General features: G+C 50.2%; 7 protein-coding genes across 7 annotated transcripts in view; 4 read left to right on the top strand and 3 right to left on the bottom strand.

Moving 5' to 3' along the window:
• Positions 1-8040, bottom strand: part of LOC6590905 (protein prickle) — a 52843-nt gene extending 44803 nt beyond the window's left edge. The window contains exon 1 of the mRNA XM_026984984.1: positions 7735-8040. Coding sequence (XP_026840785.1) covers positions 7735-7772 — 38 coding nt within the window. The 5' untranslated portion in view covers positions 7773-8040. The remainder of the gene's footprint in view (positions 1-7734) is intronic.
• Positions 983-2835, top strand: LOC6590908 (alaserpin). Its single transcript, XM_002015549.2, has 3 exons — positions 983-1128; positions 1192-2505; positions 2589-2835. The coding sequence occupies exons 1-3, from the start codon at positions 1113-1115 to the stop codon at positions 2723-2725; spliced, it is 1467 nt and encodes a 488-aa protein (XP_002015585.1). The 5' UTR covers positions 983-1112; the 3' UTR covers positions 2726-2835.
• Positions 3507-5577, top strand: LOC6590907 (antichymotrypsin-2). The gene is made up of 3 exons (XM_002015548.2): positions 3507-5018; positions 5095-5245; positions 5321-5577. The coding sequence occupies exons 1-3, from the start codon at positions 4020-4022 to the stop codon at positions 5431-5433; spliced, it is 1263 nt and encodes a 420-aa protein (XP_002015584.1). The 5' UTR covers positions 3507-4019; the 3' UTR covers positions 5434-5577.
• On the top strand, positions 5721-7554 carry LOC6590906 (serine protease inhibitor 42Dd). The gene is made up of 4 exons (XM_002015547.2): positions 5721-5864; positions 6142-7031; positions 7103-7247; positions 7323-7554. The coding sequence occupies exons 1-4, from the start codon at positions 5837-5839 to the stop codon at positions 7442-7444; spliced, it is 1185 nt and encodes a 394-aa protein (XP_002015583.1). The 5' UTR covers positions 5721-5836; the 3' UTR covers positions 7445-7554.
• Positions 8041-10009: 1969 nt separating the features above from the next.
• On the top strand, positions 10010-10454 carry LOC6590904. The gene is made up of 3 exons (XM_002015545.2): positions 10010-10037; positions 10097-10270; positions 10330-10454. The coding sequence occupies exons 1-3, from the start codon at positions 10010-10012 to the stop codon at positions 10401-10403; spliced, it is 276 nt and encodes a 91-aa protein (XP_002015581.1). The 3' UTR covers positions 10404-10454.
• Positions 10455-10495: 41 nt separating this feature from the next.
• LOC6590903 (serine protease inhibitor 42Dd) lies at positions 10496-12626 on the bottom strand. The gene is made up of 4 exons (XM_026984987.1): positions 12607-12626; positions 10906-11789; positions 10700-10844; positions 10496-10636 (listed from the first exon to the last, which is right to left on the bottom strand). The coding sequence occupies exons 1-4, from the start codon at positions 12614-12616 to the stop codon at positions 10512-10514; spliced, it is 1164 nt and encodes a 387-aa protein (XP_026840788.1). The 5' UTR covers positions 12617-12626; the 3' UTR covers positions 10496-10511.
• A 98-nt stretch (positions 12627-12724) lies between these two features.
• LOC6590902 lies at positions 12725-14961 on the bottom strand. Its single transcript, XM_002015543.2, has 2 exons — positions 14758-14961; positions 12725-14701 (listed from the first exon to the last, which is right to left on the bottom strand). The coding sequence occupies exons 1-2, from the start codon at positions 14879-14881 to the stop codon at positions 12906-12908; spliced, it is 1920 nt and encodes a 639-aa protein (XP_002015579.2). The 5' UTR covers positions 14882-14961; the 3' UTR covers positions 12725-12905.
• Between the last annotated feature and the right edge of the window lie 5724 nt (positions 14962-20685).

Here is a 20685-nt window from a genome sequence, read left to right as displayed (position 1 = left end):
AGAGCGGAAGGGGGGACGAAGCGAAGTGCTGATATGAAATGCATTTCGTGTTCGAGTTTTACATAATTAAGAAGGTTGCGTTTGGGGCAGAAGAGAAACTGGAAATGGAAATGAAAACGGAGCTGCAACAGGCTGGGATGCAGAGAGAGAAAGAGACCCCGTGTGAGGTCTTTCGTTTTATCTGCTGGATTCTCCCGGGAGAGGAATACCTAATTAGGTTCTCGCGCTAATATTTATGGTCTGGGACTACGAAATGTAAAATTTATCTAATGGCTTAGGTAGCATTTTGTAGCATAAAAATGTCAGCAGGAAGTGGCAGAGTTATGAGTCGATCCCCAGACCAAGATAATGCTTCTATAAATACAACAAACAGAACTCTCGTCAGGTTTCCACTTGGAGATTCTTTCACCGAATCCATTCGGATGAGTCACGTCAGAGTTCTGCCAAGTGCAACTGCAACTGCAATGGAAATGGGATGGAAATGGGAATGGGAATCGCAGCGGCAACCCACGCGCCCGCCCCAAGAACGTCCCATTCGGGGGCAGAGATCGGGAAAACCAGGCATTCTTCGTATGTGTGTGTGTTTTCTCGAGTCCGGGGGCATTATGCATAGATGCCTGTACCCGTATTGCTTTGTGCAATTAGAATCAGCAGTGCCGTGCTGGGGTTTTTCCCTACTCAACGGCCTGTAAACAGACGGAGAGGAGAGCAGCACAAAGCTCAGCTTCGATCGACTCCGCTGTGCTCCGCTCAACTGGTTTGCCGGATCGCTCTGCTGCTGCTGCTCTCCGATCCTATCCCAGCATATAGCATATGTACGAGTGTATGCTATAGCCTCAGTCGTGTTCTGGACCGGTTCTCTCTCTCTCTGTCTCGCGCTTCTCTCTGCCATCTGCGATCTGCGATCATCTCTTAGTCCGAGCTCGCCCCTGGGACGGGCGAATGATCAGTTTTGTATTAAAGCTGCAATCGTGCTGATCGTCTCAGCACTACACCCCAGCAGGCCGGACGACGACAAGGAATTTATTTATATTTATTTAAATATAGTGGAAAAGCGGAGGGACGTAAGCAGTAACGTAACAACGGGTCAAGCGGCTGAGATAACAGCAAAAATGGCAAGCAAATGCAGTAAGCAGAGGAAGAGCATTTCTTGCGGCGCGATCTGTACTCCAATCTCTGTTCCGATTTCAGTAATCCTGCTCCTGTTGATGGGCCCCTACCTCGTGGCTGCTCAATCCTATTACCGGGGGACATACGCCGTCAACCTCGCATCGCGATTTGGAGGAGCAGTCGCGTCTCCGTCAACGGCCAGAGCTCAGGGGCAAGTCCTGCCGCAGACCCAGGGCCCGCCAGACAACCAACGGCCACTGGAGGAGGTCCAGCCGCCGGGAAACAGCCAGGAGAGACAGCCCCAAAATCCCAACAGCCAGATACCGCCCCAGAGACAGCCGGCCAATGTGCTGGGTGCCAATGAGGTGCCGCTGCCCACGGTCTCCAACAGTCCCACGCGACCTCCGGCCAAGCAAAGCTTCAAGGATCGCTTCAGCTCGAAGCTCTTCCAGCCGATCGCCAGCAGATCGCAGAGACAGAATTTGGTCTTCTCGCCAGTATCGGTGCACGCGCTGCTCGGCATGATCTATGGGGCCTCCGAGGGCCGGACCGCCCAGGAGCTGCAGCAGGCAGGAGAATTCGGCCCCGATCCGCAGGCCGTGGGGCAGGACTTCCGACAGCTGATCAAGCAGCGGCGGCAGCTGCAGAGCGCGGAGCTGACCATGGCCAGCCGGATGTTCTACAACAAGAATATGGGGGGTATCAATCATGACTACCCGGAGTACGCCGAATACTACTATTCCTCGGGCATTGAGCCCGTCGATATGGGCCGCTCCAGGGAGACGGCTGGCTGGATAAACGCCTGGGTGTCGGACAAGACTCGAAACAAGATTCGGGAACTAGTCACCCCCAGCGACATCGATGGCCAGACGGAGGCGATGCTGGTGAACGCCATTTACTTCAAGGCCCGCTGGGCCACCGAGTTCTCCGCCACGGATACGATTTCCGGCAAGTTCCGGCGTGGAAGCGGCGCCCCCAGCAACGTGGCCATGATGTTCAATGACGACGTGTTCGGCTATGCGGATCTCCCGGACCTTGGCGCCACTGCCCTGGAGATGCCCTACGCCGACAGTGAGGTCAGCATGCTGATCCTCCTCCCCTACCAAGTGGATGGCCTGGCCCAGCTCGAGCAGCAACTGGCCCGTCCCCAGAACGATCTCAACAGGATTGCGGCGCGCCTGCGCCAGGAGACGGTGACCATTAGGATCCCCAAGTTCCGCATCCAGTTCGAACAGGACATGACGGAGCCCCTGCAGCAGCTCGGCGTCCGCGAGATGTTCACACGCAGCTCTCAGGTCACAAAAATGCTGGACCGCCCCGTGCGGGTGTCCAAAATCCTGCAGAAGGCCTTCCTCAACGTGAACGAGGCAGGATCCGAGGCAGCGGCAGCTTCATGTGAGTACTCCTCTCCCTCTCTCTCGATAGGATTTCCCATTCCAGGACTAATTTGACTTCCTCTCTCCCCTCGCCCTCTCCAGATGCCAAGTTCGTGCCACTCTCTCTGCCCGTCAAGTCGCGGGAGTTCAATGCCGATCATCCGTTCGTCTTTGCCCTCCGCACTCCCGACTCGGTGCTCTTCATCGGCCACGTGCTGCAGCCCACGGCGATGGCCTAAGATGGCCCCCCTCGCACTCTACGCGACTCCCCTCACTCAATCCTGCGACACACTATAGGCTAGAGAACGATGCATTTGTGAAACATATAATAAAGTGAATAATACTCATATTCCTGGACTACTTCGCTGCGAATAACCTTTCGCTCTATAACCGATAACCTTTCTATCCTCCCCTACTGCCCTTGCACCTGCACCTTCAGATGAGACTGGGATTCCGATTCCAAGGCGGTGGGTGCCTTTTCCCAGCCATACACGTGAATTCTCGTTCTGTCGCTGATTTTGATTCTGAATTTCCAGCGATTGCTGTTCGCCTGCTTCTGTAAGTTGGCAAACCCGTTTGGGGAGCCAGCCACGATCTCAGCCATACGCCTGGCCCGGCGCTGCCACAGGCACAGACACAGACACAGACACAGCCACAGAAACAGCCCATTGCCTCACTAGAGTGGCTATAAATAAATAGCGAATTTCTCAATCATTTTTCAAATCGAGAAGAACTTCCTCATGCGCACTACGAGTGTATCTGAATCGAGCGATAGAGAGAGGGGAAAGCCCGAGTGGCAGCCGAGGCAAGCCAGATGAGTAATTGGAATACCCGCTGAAAGCTGGCCATAATTAATAGCCTCCAGCCAAGGTTGCCTGCACTTGAAGAAAAAAGGCGCTAGAAAAGCACGCACTAATTGTTAGCCCTGGAATAAGACTCGAATATACGAACGTAAAGTGGTAGTAAAAAGAAACACACCCAAAATTAAATATTAAATATATTTATATTTAGTATATGCTCTTTTTCTCTGGGTCCACCATCCCCAAATATGTCCAAGTTCATACCCATCTGTGCCTAATGTTCGTGGCTCAATGCTTGTAGACTTTTTTTCTGAGTGTAGAGAAGCCCACTGAGACAATGACAGAGAGGGAGAGTCAAAGCCTGATCTTGAAATCGTTTCGTGCGCGATAAGAAAACTGGATAGAATCACTCCCTCTCTCTAAAAGCGTATTTCTCTCTCTATCTCTCCCTCTCAATTTGATTGTGGGGTTCGATTTGTTGTTTGTTCTCCGGCGCTCCGCCATGACGACTCGGTATACCCCTCGGTATCGCTAAAGAATTTCAATGCCGAGCTTTTCGCTTCACAATCAATTTTTTGTGGACCGACTCAATGTCTCGAAGTGTTTTGAATTTCCATGAATGAGAGCTCGTGCGTCGTCTGACGTCGCGACGCTTAGTTGCGTCTAAGCCACTGGACCACTAACTACGAAAGCCAAAGCTTGGAATAGCCCCAGCCCGCCCCCAACTGGAAGCATGATCAATACTCACTGGAGACGACACCCACTCTCCGGCCTAACTCTGGCTGTGATACTGACGCTGTTGGCTATCCAGCAGCTGGCAGTCGGTGGCGAGGCCTCGGGCAGTCCGGGAGCAGCCGCAGCCAGTGCCTCCAACTATCGCTTCGGGCTGCGACTCTCCTCCAGGCTGGGAAGGAGTCAGCCGAATGTCAACGTGGCCGTCTCCCCCGTCCTCGTGCAGGCGGCTCTCGGGCTGCTGTATGCTGGCACCGATCCCGACTCCGCTGCCGCCAGGGAACTACGCGATGTTCTCGATCTGCAGCATGCGGGAAGCCCGCGACAGGCCCTCAGTGGACTCCGGGAACTGCTCGCAGAACTGAAGCAATCCTCTGCCGTGGGCTGTCGGCTGCGTCTCCTCAGCGACTTCTATACCCTGCAGCGCTTCACCTTCAACTATCGCGACGAGTTCCAGGCGCTCGCGGCCCAAATGGGAGTCGGCAGCCATCGCCTCGACTGGGAGACCCCCGCTAGCGCCGCCCAGGTCATCAACTACGACTTCCTTAGCCGCAGCAACTACAGCGTGGGAGAGTTGGTTAGCGCTTCGCAGCTCGAGACCATCTCCGAACACGACACGCCCTTCCTGCACGTGTCGGCGGTGACGTTCCGGGCACCCTGGGCCCAGAGCTTCGACCCGGACGAAACGCAGCGCATCAATTTCTTCAGCGAGGGACAGCGGCCCAAGCTGGTGGAGGCCATGTTTGGGCAGCATCGCTTCAGGTATGCGGAGGTAGCCGCTCTGGACGCGGAGCTGATCGAGCTGCCCTTTGCCACAGCCGATCTGCGGCTGCTCCTCATCTTCCCGAGGCGGGCCGATGGCCTGTCGGAGCTGGAGCAGCAGCTGGGGAAGTACGATCTGCAGTATCTCAGAGGACAGATGCAAGAGCGCAAGATAGCCCTCACACTGCCCAAGTTCCAGGTGTTGGTGCACGCACAACTCGCCAAGGTTCTGAAAGAGGTGAGGAAATAGGGCGTTTCCGTCTGAGCTAGTAGAGTCTGTAAGCCACATCCCCCCTTCCATGTTTGTCTTGCAGTCCGGCTTGACGAGACTCTTCACAGCGGAGGCTCAGCTGAGCGAAGTCTTCAGTTCGCTGCTTGCCAGCTCGGCCCCCCATCTGGGCGAGATGGCCCAGAGCACGCTGCTGGAGCTGCAGGAGGAGGGCGGATCCGCCGGCGACTCGTTCTGTAAGTGGACTGTGATCCGGCTGGGTATCGTGTCCGAAGAAGAAGCCTCTCTTTAATCAGCTGCCGTCTTTACAGCCTTTGGGGATCTGTTTCGACGCGCCCTGCCCCTGGTCATCAATCATCCGTTCTTCTACGCCATCGGCAATGACAAGACCCTGCTGCTGGCCGGCCACATCGTCGACATCTGAGTGCCCTCGGCCGCCTAATGCATATTCACATTCTGTTCAACGCGACTGACTCCAGCCTTTGGGGTTATCGCCTTATCAGTCCCTGAGTTGAGCTCAAATCAGTTTTAGTTCATAGCAAATAAACGAAGACCGAAGTAAGCCAAAGGTGACAAATGGTTTGTAAACACTCCGTCCGTCTGCGCCTCTCAGACCCCGAAAAAGAGAGAGAGCTCCGCTTGGAATTGAATTGAATTGAATTCGGTGAGAGTCCCATCGCGCACAGCCTCCAAGGCGGATCGACGGGCGACTGCCCGTTCAGTTCACATTCCGACGCGATCGGGTCTGTCGCAAGTGCGAATCAGTGGAGGAGCCGCCCCATCAGCCATTTATACGACATACGTATACACATATAAATTCAACGACCATGGCTGTCATCGTCAGCTGCCTATTACGTAAGCTCCAATTTATACGCAGATACTCATACGATCTGGTTTGAGGGTTTTATGGGTTCAGATCCACAATATTCCATATAGAGGAGGGGACAATCTTGTGGGCCGAAACATTTAGTACGTGCCCTTGCGGACGTGTCGTTGGACAGAGCAGTCAGAATGTTCTTATGACTACTTATGATAAAGGCATTCGCTCCTGAAGGCTTATACTCGCTGCTTGGGGAAAGTAGGGAAAGTGTCGCTAACAAACTAACACCATGCATTCGCTCCATTCCTTTAGTGTTCCTCGTGAGCCTCTCGCATGCAAAGACCAACGCAGGTTTTGATCCCTCGATTGATCGCAATTTGCTGGCCGCTGATCTCTACAATGCGGTGGGCGCCGACCACCTGAATGAGAACGTTGTGATTTCGCCAGCTAGCATCCAGAGCTCCATGGCTTTGGCCTTCGTGGGAGCCAAGGGTCAGACGGCCAGCGAGCTCCAGCAGGGCTTGCGGTTGGGTCCAGGCGATGTCGACCAGGTGAGCCAGCGCTTTGGCAGCTACCAGCAGTCGCTGACACGCGACAACAATCTGCGGCTGGCCAACAACATCTACATCAACGAGAACCTGGAGTTCAAGGGCTCTTTCCGGGACGTGGCCCAGCGCCAGTTCGACTCAAACATCGACAAGCTGGACTTCCATCCGCCGTACAACAAGCGGACAGCGGATGGCATCAACCGAGCGATCGCCACCAAGACCAATGGAAAGATAACCGACATCCTCGCGGCCGAGCTGCTCAACGATCGCACCGAGGGCGTCATCGTGAATGGAGTCTCCTTTGCGGCGCCCTGGCAGAAGGCCTTCAAGCTGGACAAGACCGAGAAGCGCTCCTTCCGCACCGGCAACGGACAGTCCGTGCGCGTGGACACCATGTGGACACTGCAGAACTTTAACTATGCCGAGGTGCGCACCCTGGACGCCAAGGTCGTGGAGCTGCCCTACCAGAACGCGGACTTCTCGATGCTGCTGCTCCTGCCCAACCGCAAGGATGGTCTGAGATCCCTCCAGCAGTCCTTGGTGGGAAAGAACCTACTGGCGGAGATCGGAGAGATGAGCCAGCAGAAGGTGGAGGTGCTGCTGCCCAAATTCAGCGTTACCTTTGGCCTGGGCCTGGAGAAACCCTTCAAACAGGTGAGTTTTTCCGCTCGTATCCCCGAATAGAACTGAACTGAAGTATTTGTCTTCCTCTGCCGCACACATAGCTGGGTGTCCACACCATGTTCTCCCGCGACGGGGACTTCAGCAACATGTACCGCATGTTCGTGAGCCACTTCATCAATGCCGTGGAGCACAAGGCCAATGTTGAGGTGTCGGAGGCGGGAGTGGAACAGCCCCTAGAATCAGGCGGTGAGTATACGGACCATTGTGTCCCTCTATAGCCTTTATATGCTATATGTATACTGAATTCCCTCCCACAAATAGTTCTCAAGGGCCTCTTCTCGAGGTCCAAGAAGTTCGAGGCCGATCATCCGTTCGTGTTTGCTGTGAAGTACAGGGACTCGATAGCCTTCATCGGGCACATAGCCAACTATGCGTATGTCTGAGGCGGACTCTGGAATACTTTATATTTTTTGTTAACTATATTGTTGAATAATTCCCAAGCAAACAGCTAAATAAAAGCTTAATAAAAAGCAAAATTGTGGTTGGATTGACAGTAATAAATTTATTAAATTCGCGTGAAACCTATCTGGAGAGGTGTTAAGTGTTTTCTTTCGATGTTAGCTAATGAAAAGTGCACAATCTTTGAGAAGCGATACATCCTATTGGTTCATGAGCTCCTCCGCTGCATAAAATGTACACATTTCAAATCAATTTGTTTTTGGGGCACACTCACCTCTCTAGCTCCATGGGCATCTGATTGGGTTTATCCATGGTGGGGATTTATCCTTGTTTTGCTTATCTCTGGCGTTTTATCAGCTGTTGCCTTGTGGCTTTGTTTTTCGCTTGATTTGCATTCATAGGTATCTCACTGGGGGCGGGGGGTTTATTCACTTGGGGCAAGGGTGGGGTGCAGCCTTGTGGCACATATTTCTCCTCGGATTTATTTATTATCGTATTCTGTCGCTGCTTTTCTGACTTTTCTGCTGTTGCTGTGTTTCCTTTAATCGCGGACATAAATCAACGAAAGCCGCACAAAACTGACAACAATTTGAGCTTAGGCGTATTTATTATTAGGTTTTTTTCTTTTTGGCTATAACTTTTTTGCAGTTGTGTTTCTTGGGAGAAACATTGGCCGGACTGGATGTGGATGTGGATGTGGAGGTGGAGGTGCAGTGTGCCTGTCGATTGGTGGATTGGCACTACAAACTGGTTCGCGGACCCGAATTACGTTTGGCTTCCATTCGCCGTAATTGTGTTTACTGCTGGGGATCTGTGTTTGGGGGCAAGTCGCACAAAGTGGCGGACATTTCGCGCTGATTGGATGTCGCGCTGTGGCAGGGACATGGACTGACGCCGCGGTACTGGAACAGGGGCATTAAGTTGACCATTTAAAATAATTGATGCACATTTTCTTACTTCACCAAAACACACAAAAACACAGACTGAGACGCACACACACATAAAATGATATACATATACTCGTACGGTTGCGGTAGTGGAAGCGGCCGCGGCCAACTTGTTGCATATATGTATATATTTTTTATTCATTAAAACTCCTTTAGCAGTAGCACGGGACGGTGCACACGCAAGCCCCGGGCGGGAGAGACAGCTGCCCCGGATCCGATCCTCGCCACTTGATAAGAAGGCCAGCCCAAAACGCGGGGGCAGTCGCAGTTGCAATAACGTTTCTTTCACTCCGTTTCGCGCATGCGCAGCATGGACTTTTCAACGTGGGGCGAGAGTGCGCGCGCGTGATCGTGTCTGAAAGCAGACTGACGGCGCGCTGCGATCGGCCCCAACGACGAACTCCAATCGGGGAGTCGAGCGCCGACTAGCACGCTCTCCCACTGGGGGTCGCTCTCCCGAGCGCTCGCTCTTTCGGCACTGGAAATACTGGTAATCGCAGAACGATTGATACTGGGAACACAGCCACAGGCAGCTCTTCCCTTCCCTGTGCAAAGTATATTGAATCAAGGGGAGCTACAAAATGCAACTGACGTTAGAGCACTTTCTGTGAATGGTTCACCCTGCATGAATACACCTTGCTGCTGCCGTTGTAATTGTAATTCCTGCAGTGCTCCCTCTTGGAACGCTTCGCATGTGGCATGTCTCCTCTCGAGTGTCCGTCCCTTTGTTAGAATTGTTTATGTGCGCCCTGACAAGTTCTCCCTGTTTCTTCTGTTTCTCCTTTTCTTTCTTTGTTTTCTCGTTTTGTGAGCGGAATTTTAAAACGAATAACCTAACCCCTTCCCCTTCCCAGTGCACCACCAGCAGCAGGTGCAGGTGCAGGCACAGGCACAGGCACTGGCGCAGGCGCTTTTAAAACAAATGCCAGAAATATCTCTGTCCCTGTCTGCAAGTACTGCCTGCCACTCCAGAGAAGGGCTAGAGATCTTGATTGTTTTGAAGAAGAAACTCGTTTCTTCTTATATCTGACAGTTCATTTAACTAATCCCAGATCCTAGACGGGCCTTGCCCACCGGGAGGGGGGGGCGGAGGAAGAATAATCCAACGAAATCTTGATGGAATCGTGTATGGCGGGGAAGAGTATGCAGTGGTCGGATTCCAGTTTTCGATCCAGCTTAAATTTCTCCCCACTTGAAATTTTTTGGTTTTTTGGTCGCACGTTCCGTTTTTCAGTTTCGAGTTAAATATTGCAATTGACTTCCATAATATTCATATTTATTCCACGGCTTTTATGTTTATTTTTAGCTTTCGTAAAGGCCAATAAAAGAGTCCCACTGACGGGTCTCTGTAAACATGACCACGCCATGAAATATCAGTAAAATTCCTGGCCGGCACCAATGAAACCAAGGTACATACAGGATTGAGGTAAACACCGAACACAAATACCCCATCGTTAGTACCAAAGTGGTTTTCTGTGACTTGCATTTATCATAATTTGATTCTTTAACCCATTATAATGGATTTGGCATGGCTGGAAGTCACGCCTGCCACTTTGGAAGAACATTTAAGTTTTTAGAATCATTTTCATGGATCGATCGAACATGAAGCTCGTTGCAGTGCTCCTCTTTGGTATTGTCTAGCAATTTAGGAGGATTTCCACAACACTTTACTACAATCCTTCATTGCAGTATTCGCCCTCATCCAAGCAGCCTTCCAAGAGGCTACGCCCGAAAGGCTATGCCCGAACACCTGCCCGACTCCCGACGGAACGATGGTTTGTGCCTTCAATGGCTGCTACTTCAACACGGAACTGTGTACCATCAAAATATTCAACTGTGCCCGCAAGGTGAAGGGAATGAGCGGTAAGGATCGAAGAAAGCTAGCCCATTATGCCTCCCCCTATAGCAGGTTTTCCTTTCAGTGGTGAAACTTGTCTCCGATAAACAGTGCAATAACGAGACCCATACACCATATTGCACAGCCGTGACCTTTTAAATCTAGTGGAGAGCTTCCAATTTATTCATTAATGAAGCGATTACAAATGTATTTGCATAGTTATAGTGATTGATTGATGAAATGCTGATGATATGGGAATACATATATCTAGAACTTGACAATGTGTCCCGTAAAGTAGACCGCATGCTGGTCGCGTATAATAAACACAAACGGATGGTCGGCCACAAAGGTCTTCGGATCCAGGGGCAGCGACATGGGGACTCCAGCGGCATCTAAAGTACAGAGTATTATGGGCATAGTCCGAGAAGGGAGTCGGTATTCTGGATGCTACTTACAACTGACGCCTGCAGCCTCGCAGCCGATCTCGTTCACATCGATGAAGGTCTTGTGCTGCACCTTGCTGATTCGAGTGCCAATGGGCGAGTCCTCGAAGATGTTGCTAAAGTCAGCCGAATCCGAGAACATGGCGCTGATGCCCATCTTCGAAAGCGGAACAAAATTGAGATGAGGATGCAGTGAATCCAGTCATAATCCCTCTTACCTTGTTCAGAGTGGGCTTCAGATCCGTGTCAAACTCGAACTTGAACTTGGGTAGATAGACGGACACACTCTGCCACTGCCAGCGGTCCTCCAGCAGCTTGAAGTCCACGCCCTTCAGCTTCTCCTCGAGGGATCGCAGGCCGGAGCGCTGGTTGGGCAGGATGAACCACATGGTCATGTTGATGTTCTCGAAGAACAGCTCGATGGCTTTGGCGTCCAGCTCCGGGTAGTCGGCGTAGTAGTACCAGTTGTCCGCGAACATCGTGGGCACCTGAATGGACTGGCGTTCGCCGAGCCAGAAGTCGCGGTCGCGGGTGTCCTCATCGTTGAAGGGCCGCGCCCAACGGGCCTTGAAGTAGATGGCGTTGACCAGAGCCACGTTTGTGTCCGGCTCCAGGCTGTCCACCACCCGCTCGATCTTGTCCTGGGTCTCCTGCTTCACCCACGCGTTGATGCGGTCGACGGCCTCCGTCTCGCGGCTGAAGTCCAGCGCCTCCACGTCCGAGTCGAAGTACTTCTGGGCCACCTCCCGGAAGTGGGACGCCACCTTGAGGTTCTCCCGCGTGTACACCTTGTTGGCGATCTCCAGCACCGTCTTGGACTTGATGTAGGAGTGGAGCAGTCGGTGGTAGGTCTCGGCCAGCCCGTCCTTGCTCTCCTTGGCCGAGGCGTGCAGCGTCTTCTGCAGCTCCGTGGCGGTCCTGCCCTCCGCCCCGTAGTAGGCCAGGCCCAAGGCCAGCTGGATGGACACCGGCGAGATGATCACATTCTCGTCCTGCCGGTCCGTGGCCAGGGTCTGGAACAGCTCCGTGGCGAATAGATTGCGCTCCTGGATGGTGTTGCCCCACCCTCCGGGGACAGATAGCACTCCAACTAAAAGTAGAACTGAGAAGAGCGGGAGAGATTAGGGATCGGGATGTGTGGCGGTGGCTGGGGAGGCAGAGGCACCCACAGGTTAGCCAGCGGTTCATTGCGCCTGCGCCGATAGCTCGATACTGAAAGGGAAATGCGCATGGAACCTGTCATTTATAGCCGCGCCAGGAATCACGGCTAAGAGGAGCGCCAGCTGAGGCAGAGGCAGAGGCAGCGGCAGCAACAGCGGCTTAATGCACTTTGCATTGCAAGCAGAAGAAAAAAGAACAAGCGACGCAATAAAAGAAAGAAGAAAGGAAGGGGAATGGGGATGTGAAGCCGGGAAGGTTCTGGCAACAGCAGCTGGAAATACTGGGAAGAGCTTAAATGAACTGAACGATCTCTTCCACATGCTCTCCACTCACGCACGCACACACTCTCTAGCTCCCGCTCTTTCTCTTCCTCTCTCTCTCTCTCTCTTTGGCAATGCACCCTTTCTATTCATAACCGATTCCATACTATTTCGCTGTCCAACGACTATATCTTTATTATTTGAACACGGTCTGTAAATAATGATTATTTTGAATGTTTTCAATAATAAAGTCATCCATTTCGAATAAACGACAGCAGAATGGGACGTACCAACACGTTATTGTAAGATTTTAAAAATATAACAGCATATTTCTTTTATAATGTAATATTCATTTTCCTGTACTCCTTTACTTCCTCGTTATAGGCCTTTTTTAATATTTTAATTTTGATTTTAACGGCTTCATTGCCGCTTAGTTATCTTCGTTTCTCTTCTATCTTTTCTTTTCTCTACTACCCCAGCACTATGCTGATTGCTTACCTAGATTCATATATCACTGACTTGAACCGTTTCGCTATTTCTGTCTTCTTGGAAATCTGCAATTTGAGAACATACTCATAGGAAAATAAATAAATGCTTGAATGCAAAATAAATAATATAGACTTCGAATTTGTTTTTTTTTTTCAGTTTCGGGCATGTTTCTATGGGGCATAATCGACTCAAACAAGAATTTATATATCAGCATTGATTTTTCCCTCTGGATCCACTCTCTTTTTGAGCGAGTTTGCGGAAACGAAGTGTGGAAAACAAAATTTTGATATCTGAGTCATTGTGGAACGTCAATTGGGGAGGCATCGGATCTCCGGATAGCTACAGGTCACGATCAGCATGATGAACAACAGCATCTGGGTTGTCCCCACCAGAACTCTCTTGAAAACTTCTACACCCTTTTTGTCGACTGTCACCTGCCTCGTCGCCTTGGGACCAGAGCGTCTTGGTGTGGTTGGCCGGGGCTGATCCTCTGGCATCTCTGTCTGGGTGCCGGTATGCACCTTTATGGGAATGGGTAGAGAGGATAGCGCCGTCACCAGAAGGCGCTCGACCATCGTCGAGGTCCATCCATTCTCACCTTCATATTCGGGCGCTTGCGTAGAGATGCCATTGGATGTCAAGCATGTCAACATCGAATGCATCGGCGCCCTCGAGTGCAATAAGTCCAAAAATTCGCAAGACGGTATCTCCGTCTCTCGATTGCCAGTCGATGCCGATCGAATGAATCTAGGTCCCATCTCGGTAAAGAATTGTGCCCAGATATCCTTTTCTTTGTCGTTATTGGCATTTTTCACCATCTTCTCGTGAGCGATGCGGCACATGGTGTTCATCTGTAGAATTATATCGGAGTAGGCGCCAGCACCAGCACCACAAGAAGCAGCATTGGAATCAGCAGCAGGAACCGGAGTAGGTAGCAGTATGATCTCCTGATCTTTTTCGGTATATGGATCGGTGTTTGGATCGGGATCAGGCTCAGGATTCATTGCGTTCATGATGCTATTCAAGTTCAAACTGTACTCCTCGATCACGCCGAAAGTCTGGACCCTGGCGAAGGTGCGACACTCCTGCATTACCATAGCCTCACCCGTAACGTGCCGGAGTTCCATTTTCCTGATGGTCAGACGCTGATGGATGCGGCTGATGGATCTGAAGCTGGGGGGGGGCGTGTAGTAGCTGCTTGAGGACTCGTAGTCCTGTTCCTCTTTTACCTTGGCCTCGTTGGCCTTGGCGTTGGTGGTGGTCTTGGTCGATGGTTTCGCTGGTGTTGGGAGTATCGGTGGTGGGCCTCCTCCTTCAGCGTCCTCTAGCGGATCGATGATGCATTGATGATTGGCTCCCCATCTGTTCAGCAACGTCAGCTTTGCGAGCTTCTTTTTCAGATGGTTGTGGCCTACGACCAACTTCTGGTAGCTCTCCGCAAACGCATCCACGGCCGCTTGGTCAGAAGCGACCAACGAGGCTGAGGCTATTGGTACTTCGCTTTTCTCGGGCCCACTAGCGAGATTGAAAGCTACATCATAGGTTTTTTCGGAAAAAGTGGAGCCCCGTCTGGTCGTGCGTCCGTCTGGAAAATGATCTTCCATTAACGGGGCGTTGACGTCATTATCTGTCCGCCCAAAGTACGTGAAGCTGGATTTCGGCATCTCCGCCATCCATTGGGCATGACTTTCACTAATCTGATCGATCAGGTCGCTGGCGTCACCACTTCCGCAGGTGGTGGCGGTCCTATTCTCGAGCACCCGCAGATTCTGAACAACAGTGCGTGGCATCTTCTTATTGGGCCCTGACCTAGCCAATGAGGTCTTGAATTGGTTCACCTGTGTCGGGGGAAGCTGACCTCGGCGGGCGAGTCCTGCCACGCGAGGCAGAAACTCCCTCGTCATCTTCCCGCCGGCTGGAGCTTTAGCCGGACGTAAAGCTGGAGCCCCAGGCGCTGCCGTTTGGGCTGATGCGACAGTGAGAGCTGTCACCAGCTGCTTGGATTTAAACGAAGGTGCACTGGAATTAGCACGGCCACTGGCGGTGGTCCTCTGGTCGAATGCTGCCTTCCGAAGAGATCCTCCCGAGCGTCCCTGAATTTGGGCTGACCTAAGGATTAGCACACGCCAAATGCGATTTGGGAGCCGCATAGCTACTCACCAGTTGGGGGGTATTGCGCCGTATGCGGCTGCAGATGGAACGGCACCCGACCCGCCCGTGCCTGGGGCTGGGCCTCGGCTAACCCTCGCAATCTAATGCGTTCCATGTTGCAATCGTATGTCATTAATTGGTGTTGATAATCGAGTGACTGTTTCTGTGATCGCTTATGCGACGCTTCTGTGTATTCAAATTTAAAAAATAAAATTATTGAGTTTTTGTTTCGTTTTCCCGCTCTCCCATATTTGTTGTTTGTTGTGACAGTAAAATAAAAATTGATTCTATAGCGAGCACATTCCCTGAGAATGGCGTCACCCTGTTTTAACACCCTTTGGCAGTGCACTTGGTTACCGTTTTTGCCTTTTGCACGTGTCTCTCACCTCTGGCCAGCCGTGGAGGGTTGCCTTGGGACTTACTCTTCTGTCAAATTATTTACATGCCTGCTTGGAGAGCGATCCCAAGAATAAGAGAATAAATGAGAGCAGGGGAAGAGGGGCAGTGGCGCAACAGGACGGTGAAGCGTGCAAGATCGGGATTTCATGAACTCTAATTTCTTGATTTCATGTACAACCTCTCCGCCTCCCAAGAAAAACACCTTAAAATGCCCCTGTTTTACGGCCTCTGAATTTAATGAGTTATTTTCGTATTTGTTTAGATAATGCGTCCATAAACAACGCTTGTCCGTGGAGGCAGGGGAAGGGGAAAACAAATGCAAACAGAGTTGCGCATACACTGTTTATCAGGGGGAATGCCCCCTCCAACAAACTGCAGCACGCACATAATAAATGTATTTACGAAACCCCAAAGATTGAAAGACCCAAAAATCGAAATCGCAGCATGCTCAACGAGCGTATCAAAGGCCGAAAACGTTAACCAATTTTTTATCATTAAAAGAGCGCGGGTACCGTTCCAGACTACCGCTCCGCCTCTCCTCTCCTCTCCTCTCCTTAACTCTCTGACCGATGAGCGAGAGAGGTGGTATCAAAAGTCCCGATTTGGGTCCAGGTTATTTATGCACATTTTGTGTGAAATGCTAATAAATTTTAATGGAATTTTAAAAACATGCTTTATGGACTCGGGACTCGAGACCCGCACTCCTGCTGGTGCTGGTGCTTGTGCTGGTGCTCCTTCAGAATGGAAGAAAGAGGATGACTCTGGAACAAATGGAAGTACCTTTTATATTGTTCAGCTGTTTGGGGTGTCATAAATTGGCAGCTACCGTGGGATGGACAAGCAGCTCCTGCATTTGACTGATGGCTTTTTGGCCAGATCTTGGTCAGAACTACGGTACAGATATGAGGATGTTTTCAGATACTGCATAATTACGGTATAGATATGAACAGTGAGATGAATTGCAGAGCGGAGCTGATCGGAGCATTTCGCGGCACAAAAAGGGGCAAACACTTTCAATCGATCGCTGGGGATCGATCGCACTAGGGAGAGCGGAAAGCGGAGGCTTTGGCTTTCTTCCTTAAAAGCACAAAACCAGATTCGGTTTAGCCTTATATAATTTACAACTACAAGATTGTTTCTCCGAGTGTGTGTGTGTGTGTGTGTGTGTGTGTGTAAGTATGTGTCTCCTGGCAACGACCGCAGCCCGATGCTGACCGTTCTGATTGAATGATTTCACTGATCGAGACAAAACATGTTAAAGATCGTGAGATGCCGGGCCGCAAAAGCCCTGGCTCTTGTCTTTATAGATACACACAGCAGCAGAGGCACTGGCCTGGCTGAATTGGTGGGGTTCGAGGAGGAGGAGGTGGAGAAGGCATCATGCAACGGCAGCAAAATGCTGCCGCTGTTGATAAAAATAAACTTGGCAAAAAACGTCTTCTTGTTCTGATGCTCCTGCCTTCTCCTTCTCCTTCGCCCTCTCCCTCTCCAACTGCAGAGCCAGAGCCAGAGCCGAAGCCAAAGCCCCCAGTCTGAGCCCCAGCCTCAGAGCCGCAGCCTGGAAAAGCATAAGAATGATGAGGCAGCAACACGAATTATGTGATCGCTGCTGCATCTCCGCTCTCCTCCTCGCCGGACTCTGCTCTGTGTGCGTGCACGTAACCCGAAACCAGTTGATGATAGAGCAGAAGCACAACTCGGGGCACAAAAACTCCCCAAACACCACACCACCGAAATAAAAAATAAATAAATAAATACAGAAATAACAAAAAACTAAAAACAATGGCAGCAATCGCTCTCCGCTGTCCCTTTGTTACCTCGGCCCCCTTACCCCTTACCTTACCCTTACCCCTGCTGGTGGCACTACTGCTTTTTATAAACAATAAATTTGCACATAACTAAAACAGAATGCTCGAAATTTGCATAGTATCGGAGGAGTATGCCCCAGGGGATTAGCCCCGTCCTGGATGTGCGTGTTCACAGCCCGAACAATTGATGATCGAGTAGAACGGACAGGGGGGGGGAGGGGTGTAGACACCTCTGATGATGGGAGATTGTGGGAGAACCGAATGGGTGAGACGAAGGATACTGGAATCCTATAAAAAACGTTTAAGACCAGAAGGTACGCAACATAATAAATGTATTTTGAAATATACAAAACTTTCAAATTATTTAAAACTACAAAATTCAAATTAGACATAAGTAAAAGCGTTGAACAAAGTTAAAGGGGAAAAATTCCTTTAAAATCAAAAATAGTAATTTTTTGTCTACATTTGTATAATATTTTCGTTTTTATTGGTATTTTGTTTGCCAATAAATACTACATTTAGGACTGCAACAAACTTTAAAAGAAAAAATGGAATGTTTTTCCTTGAAGGACATATGATGCATCATATGAAAGGTATTGAATCATAGATAAAGAATATTGAAATTTTTTCAATTTTGGTAATACATAAATTACACCTTTAAAAGAAATAGAAAACGTACATTTATTATTTAATTATTTATTTTTTTTTATATAAGCTACGAAATAACTCTTATTTGTAGCATTAATAAAAATAAAAACTAAACAATATGTTGAATTTTTACTTAAAAAATAAAAAAAAATGTTATTCCGTAATTTTAAACTAGATTAAAATGCTAGAATGCAATTTTGTATGAAAACTTAGGACAGCTACGGTCCTGTAATATACCAATCTATTTCAACCAATCCAATCTACATCCAGATAATCACTTTTAATATGGCTTAATACTTATAGTACTATACTACGAGTATATACTTATAGTAGAGTCACACTGACTTTCTTGATTCCACCAGAGCCAACCGATTGGATTTTTGCAATATGGTGCTTATATTATTTGTTTGAATATCTTATGACGGTACATATTCACATCCTCAGATGCTGTGCTTTCGCTACTCTTCAACTGGAAGTAATTCAGAAAACCGCATCCGACTTGACCATCCGACCAGGCTGACATCTTCTGAGCGGTTTGACCGCCACTCAGGTGACTCCACCTCGCTAGGCCCCCTTCCCTTTTGCGAAGACAACTCTTCGACAAGCTCGGTAATTAGCTAAATGCTGTGGCCCAATCTAATCGACGGCTCGACCGAGGCACTTTAGTGAAAACCGCGAGGCGTTGGCCGTGCCGAAAAACTTTCATTCAATTGCGGCATCAAGCGGGCAGCAAATCAAGCGGGCCACTCGGAGCTAGCGCGTATGCAAATAGAAACTTGCCGCACCACACCACACTCCTCGACAAGTCAGGCACAAGTCGGAGATGGAGTTGGAGTCGGACTCGCAGTCCAACTCCACTTGACCAGGCGACAGAGGTCCAGTCGCTGACAGGGAGAGACGCCGCCGCAGCGGCAGCAGCAACAGCAACAACAGCACGGATGACACGTCAATCTCGCGCTACCCACTTGGTGCATGCAACATGGAACTGGCTTCGCCAATCCGAGTCGCTCTAGCCGCGACAAATTAAGCTGCAACGACTAGAACGACTGCTTGTACTTCTCATTAATTAGCACTAAAATAGGCAACTGGGAGAGCGGGCAGGCATGTGGTGCAGGTGGCGGCAGGGTAGACTGCCTAGACAGACCCTAGGCGGCCTTTCGTTTTCTACGAAATCAGAGTCATCTATCAGGAGGAAACATGCCACACCATGTTGTAGCCCGTCCGTTAAGGCATCTGACAGCCGCCTAGACAGTCGATTGGTATGCCCAAAGTGGGCACAGAGCGACAGAACAGACGATCCCCAGACCGATCGAGCAGTGATCCAGCTATCCAGCGATCTATCGAACCAACTAAATCGAATTGAATTGGAGAGAACGATGATGAAGAACGTTCTCGATATGATGGACAACATATCAATTCATGTAATATTTGGGCAACCTTCGACGTTCATTTGTCTATTGGAGAGGAATGTGTCCATCATAAAATGTCAATTAGCTGATTGAAATCAGCGCTGGGGCAATTATTTTAGACTCAGTTTATGGCCAACGGGAAGTGGCAGCCCAGCTGCAGAAGCGACTGCCACAGAAGTCGGTGCCAGTGCCAGTGCCAGTGCCACGGCCCAGAACAAATGACATGATCAAGATGCCGTTGCCAGAGGCTGCTGGCGCACCGGTCGGATCCTGACTCCAACTCGGGCTGCACCTTCTTCGCCAGCCAGGCAGCCGGCCAGCCATTTCTATTCCTTTTCTTTCCTGGCCTTTCGCTGGCGCTGTGCTGTGCTGTGCTGTGCGGCTCTGGTGGCATACTTTATGTAACGATCCGATCCCCATTCAAACGGCAGCGGGGGCCGGCAGCATTTTGCATTGCAAATGCTGTCTTTGAAGATGCATTCGAAATGGAAATGTTTGGCCAAAGCACACGCTCAGCGGGAATGGCCATGATGATAACGATGATGATGATGGTGGTCCCATCCCCATCCCATCCTATCTAAGCCGATCCCACCTTAAACCATCCCATAGCAGCTCCCAGGCGATCATCCTCAGCAAATGACGCTGTCTCCTCAGAGGCTTGTGCCTCTTGTTGCAACTCCCCCCCTCTCCAGCTCTCTCCCTCTCTGCGTATGCTAATTTGCTTGTCAAAATGACACATCGATCAGGTAGCAAGGGACGAGGATAGAGCGGTAGAGGATTCGAACGGATTGTACATCTGTCGCCCTCCGTGGTATGCAACTGCATTTCCAGCTTCAGCCCAAAAGTATGCTCCATCGCTGACAGTCGATTTTCAGCAACAATGGAATGGAACAAAGAAACGAGCGAAAAGATAAACAAGCAAGAGAAGCGTATAGACATTAAAAAAGGCATACATATGTACATATGTAGATACGCAGGTATAGCCTTGTGTCCGAAGCTTTTGCTACCCTTCTATACCGCACCAGAAAATGCAGCCAAAAGTCTGAAAAACTTAAGAATCTCTTACATAGACAGCCGGCCGCAGCTGCCGATACAATACAATCTTTGAGCCTCTGATAGGGTTAATAACACTCACAGAAAGTGTATCAAGATACAAGCCAGCAGTAGCATCGCCCAAATTGAACTGTCTGTCAGCTTGGCGTAGTTTTTGCTCCCACGGCGAACCAATTTATTGACGTATTGGCACTGGCTAAAAGGCTCTAACCCGGCGTGTGAATAGCGACAGCAGTGCACGCATCGTTCTCCCATCTGTCACTCCATCTTTTCCTCACTTTATATGCAAATACCCATACACTGAAGCAAAAAAGTTCAAATCGCATTTCCAGCCCACACACGCACACACACACACACACACATGTGCGTTTTAAAAGCGGATTTTCCACGGAAATTGTCGCTGGCGCTTTTTTACGATCCACGAACAGGGCTTAGAACGGAGAACTCCGTTAGAGGGAGAGGGGGTACAAAATTTATTGTTCGACACGCCCACGCCCCTGCCAAAATAGTTTCGGAGAGCGCGTTTTATGAGGCTTTGGCGCCACACGAAGATGTGTTAATGTGTGAGATTCAGATTCAGATTCGGCTTTGGATTTGAATTCGGATTCGGACTGGAGCCC

Source organism: Drosophila persimilis, unplaced genomic scaffold (assembly GCF_003286085.1).
Source record: "Drosophila persimilis strain 14011-0111.01,24,50 unplaced genomic scaffold, DperRS2 tig00000002-arrow-pilon, whole genome shotgun sequence".
NCBI classification, from domain to species: domain Eukaryota; kingdom Metazoa; phylum Arthropoda; class Insecta; order Diptera; family Drosophilidae; genus Drosophila; species Drosophila persimilis.
Note: the sequence above shows the minus strand (reverse complement) of the source record. Positions and strands in the feature narration are given on the sequence as shown.

Coding starts and splice junctions, on each gene's coding strand:
- LOC6590906 (XM_002015547.2), top strand. CDS start 5,837: ATGGCTGTCATCGTCAGCTGCCTATTAC. Junction 5,865..6,141: donor CATCGTCAGCTGCCTATTAC/GTAAGCTCCAAT, acceptor CCATTCCTTTAG/TGTTCCTCGTGAGCCTCTCG. Junction 7,248..7,322: donor ACAGCCCCTAGAATCAGGCG/GTGAGTATACGG, acceptor TCCCACAAATAG/TTCTCAAGGGCCTCTTCTCG.
- LOC6590902 (XM_002015543.2), bottom strand. CDS start 14,881: ATGACATACGATTGCAACATGGAACGCATTAGATTGCGAGGGTTAGCC. Junction 14,702..14,757: donor GGCGCAATACCCCCCAACTG/GTGAGTAGCTAT, acceptor TCCTTAGGTCAG/CCCAAATTCAGGGACGCTCG.
- LOC6590907 (XM_002015548.2), top strand. CDS start 4,020: ATGATCAATACTCACTGGAGACGACACCCACTCTCCGGCCTAACTCTG. Junction 5,019..5,094: donor TCGCCAAGGTTCTGAAAGAG/GTGAGGAAATAG, acceptor TTTGTCTTGCAG/TCCGGCTTGACGAGACTCTT. Junction 5,246..5,320: donor ATCCGCCGGCGACTCGTTCT/GTAAGTGGACTG, acceptor CCGTCTTTACAG/CCTTTGGGGATCTGTTTCGA.
- LOC6590908 (XM_002015549.2), top strand. Junction 2,506..2,588: donor CGAGGCAGCGGCAGCTTCAT/GTGAGTACTCCT, acceptor CGCCCTCTCCAG/ATGCCAAGTTCGTGCCACTC.
- LOC6590904 (XM_002015545.2), top strand. CDS start 10,010: ATGAAGCTCGTTGCAGTGCTCCTCTTTG. Junction 10,038..10,096: donor CGTTGCAGTGCTCCTCTTTG/GTATTGTCTAGC, acceptor CCTTCATTGCAG/TATTCGCCCTCATCCAAGCA. Junction 10,271..10,329: donor CAAGGTGAAGGGAATGAGCG/GTAAGGATCGAA, acceptor TTTTCCTTTCAG/TGGTGAAACTTGTCTCCGAT.
- LOC6590903 (XM_026984987.1), bottom strand. Junction 10,845..10,905: donor TGAAGCCCACTCTGAACAAG/GTAAGAGGGATT, acceptor CCGCTTTCGAAG/ATGGGCATCAGCGCCATGTT. Junction 10,637..10,699: donor CGAGGCTGCAGGCGTCAGTT/GTAAGTAGCATC, acceptor TCTGTACTTTAG/ATGCCGCTGGAGTCCCCATG.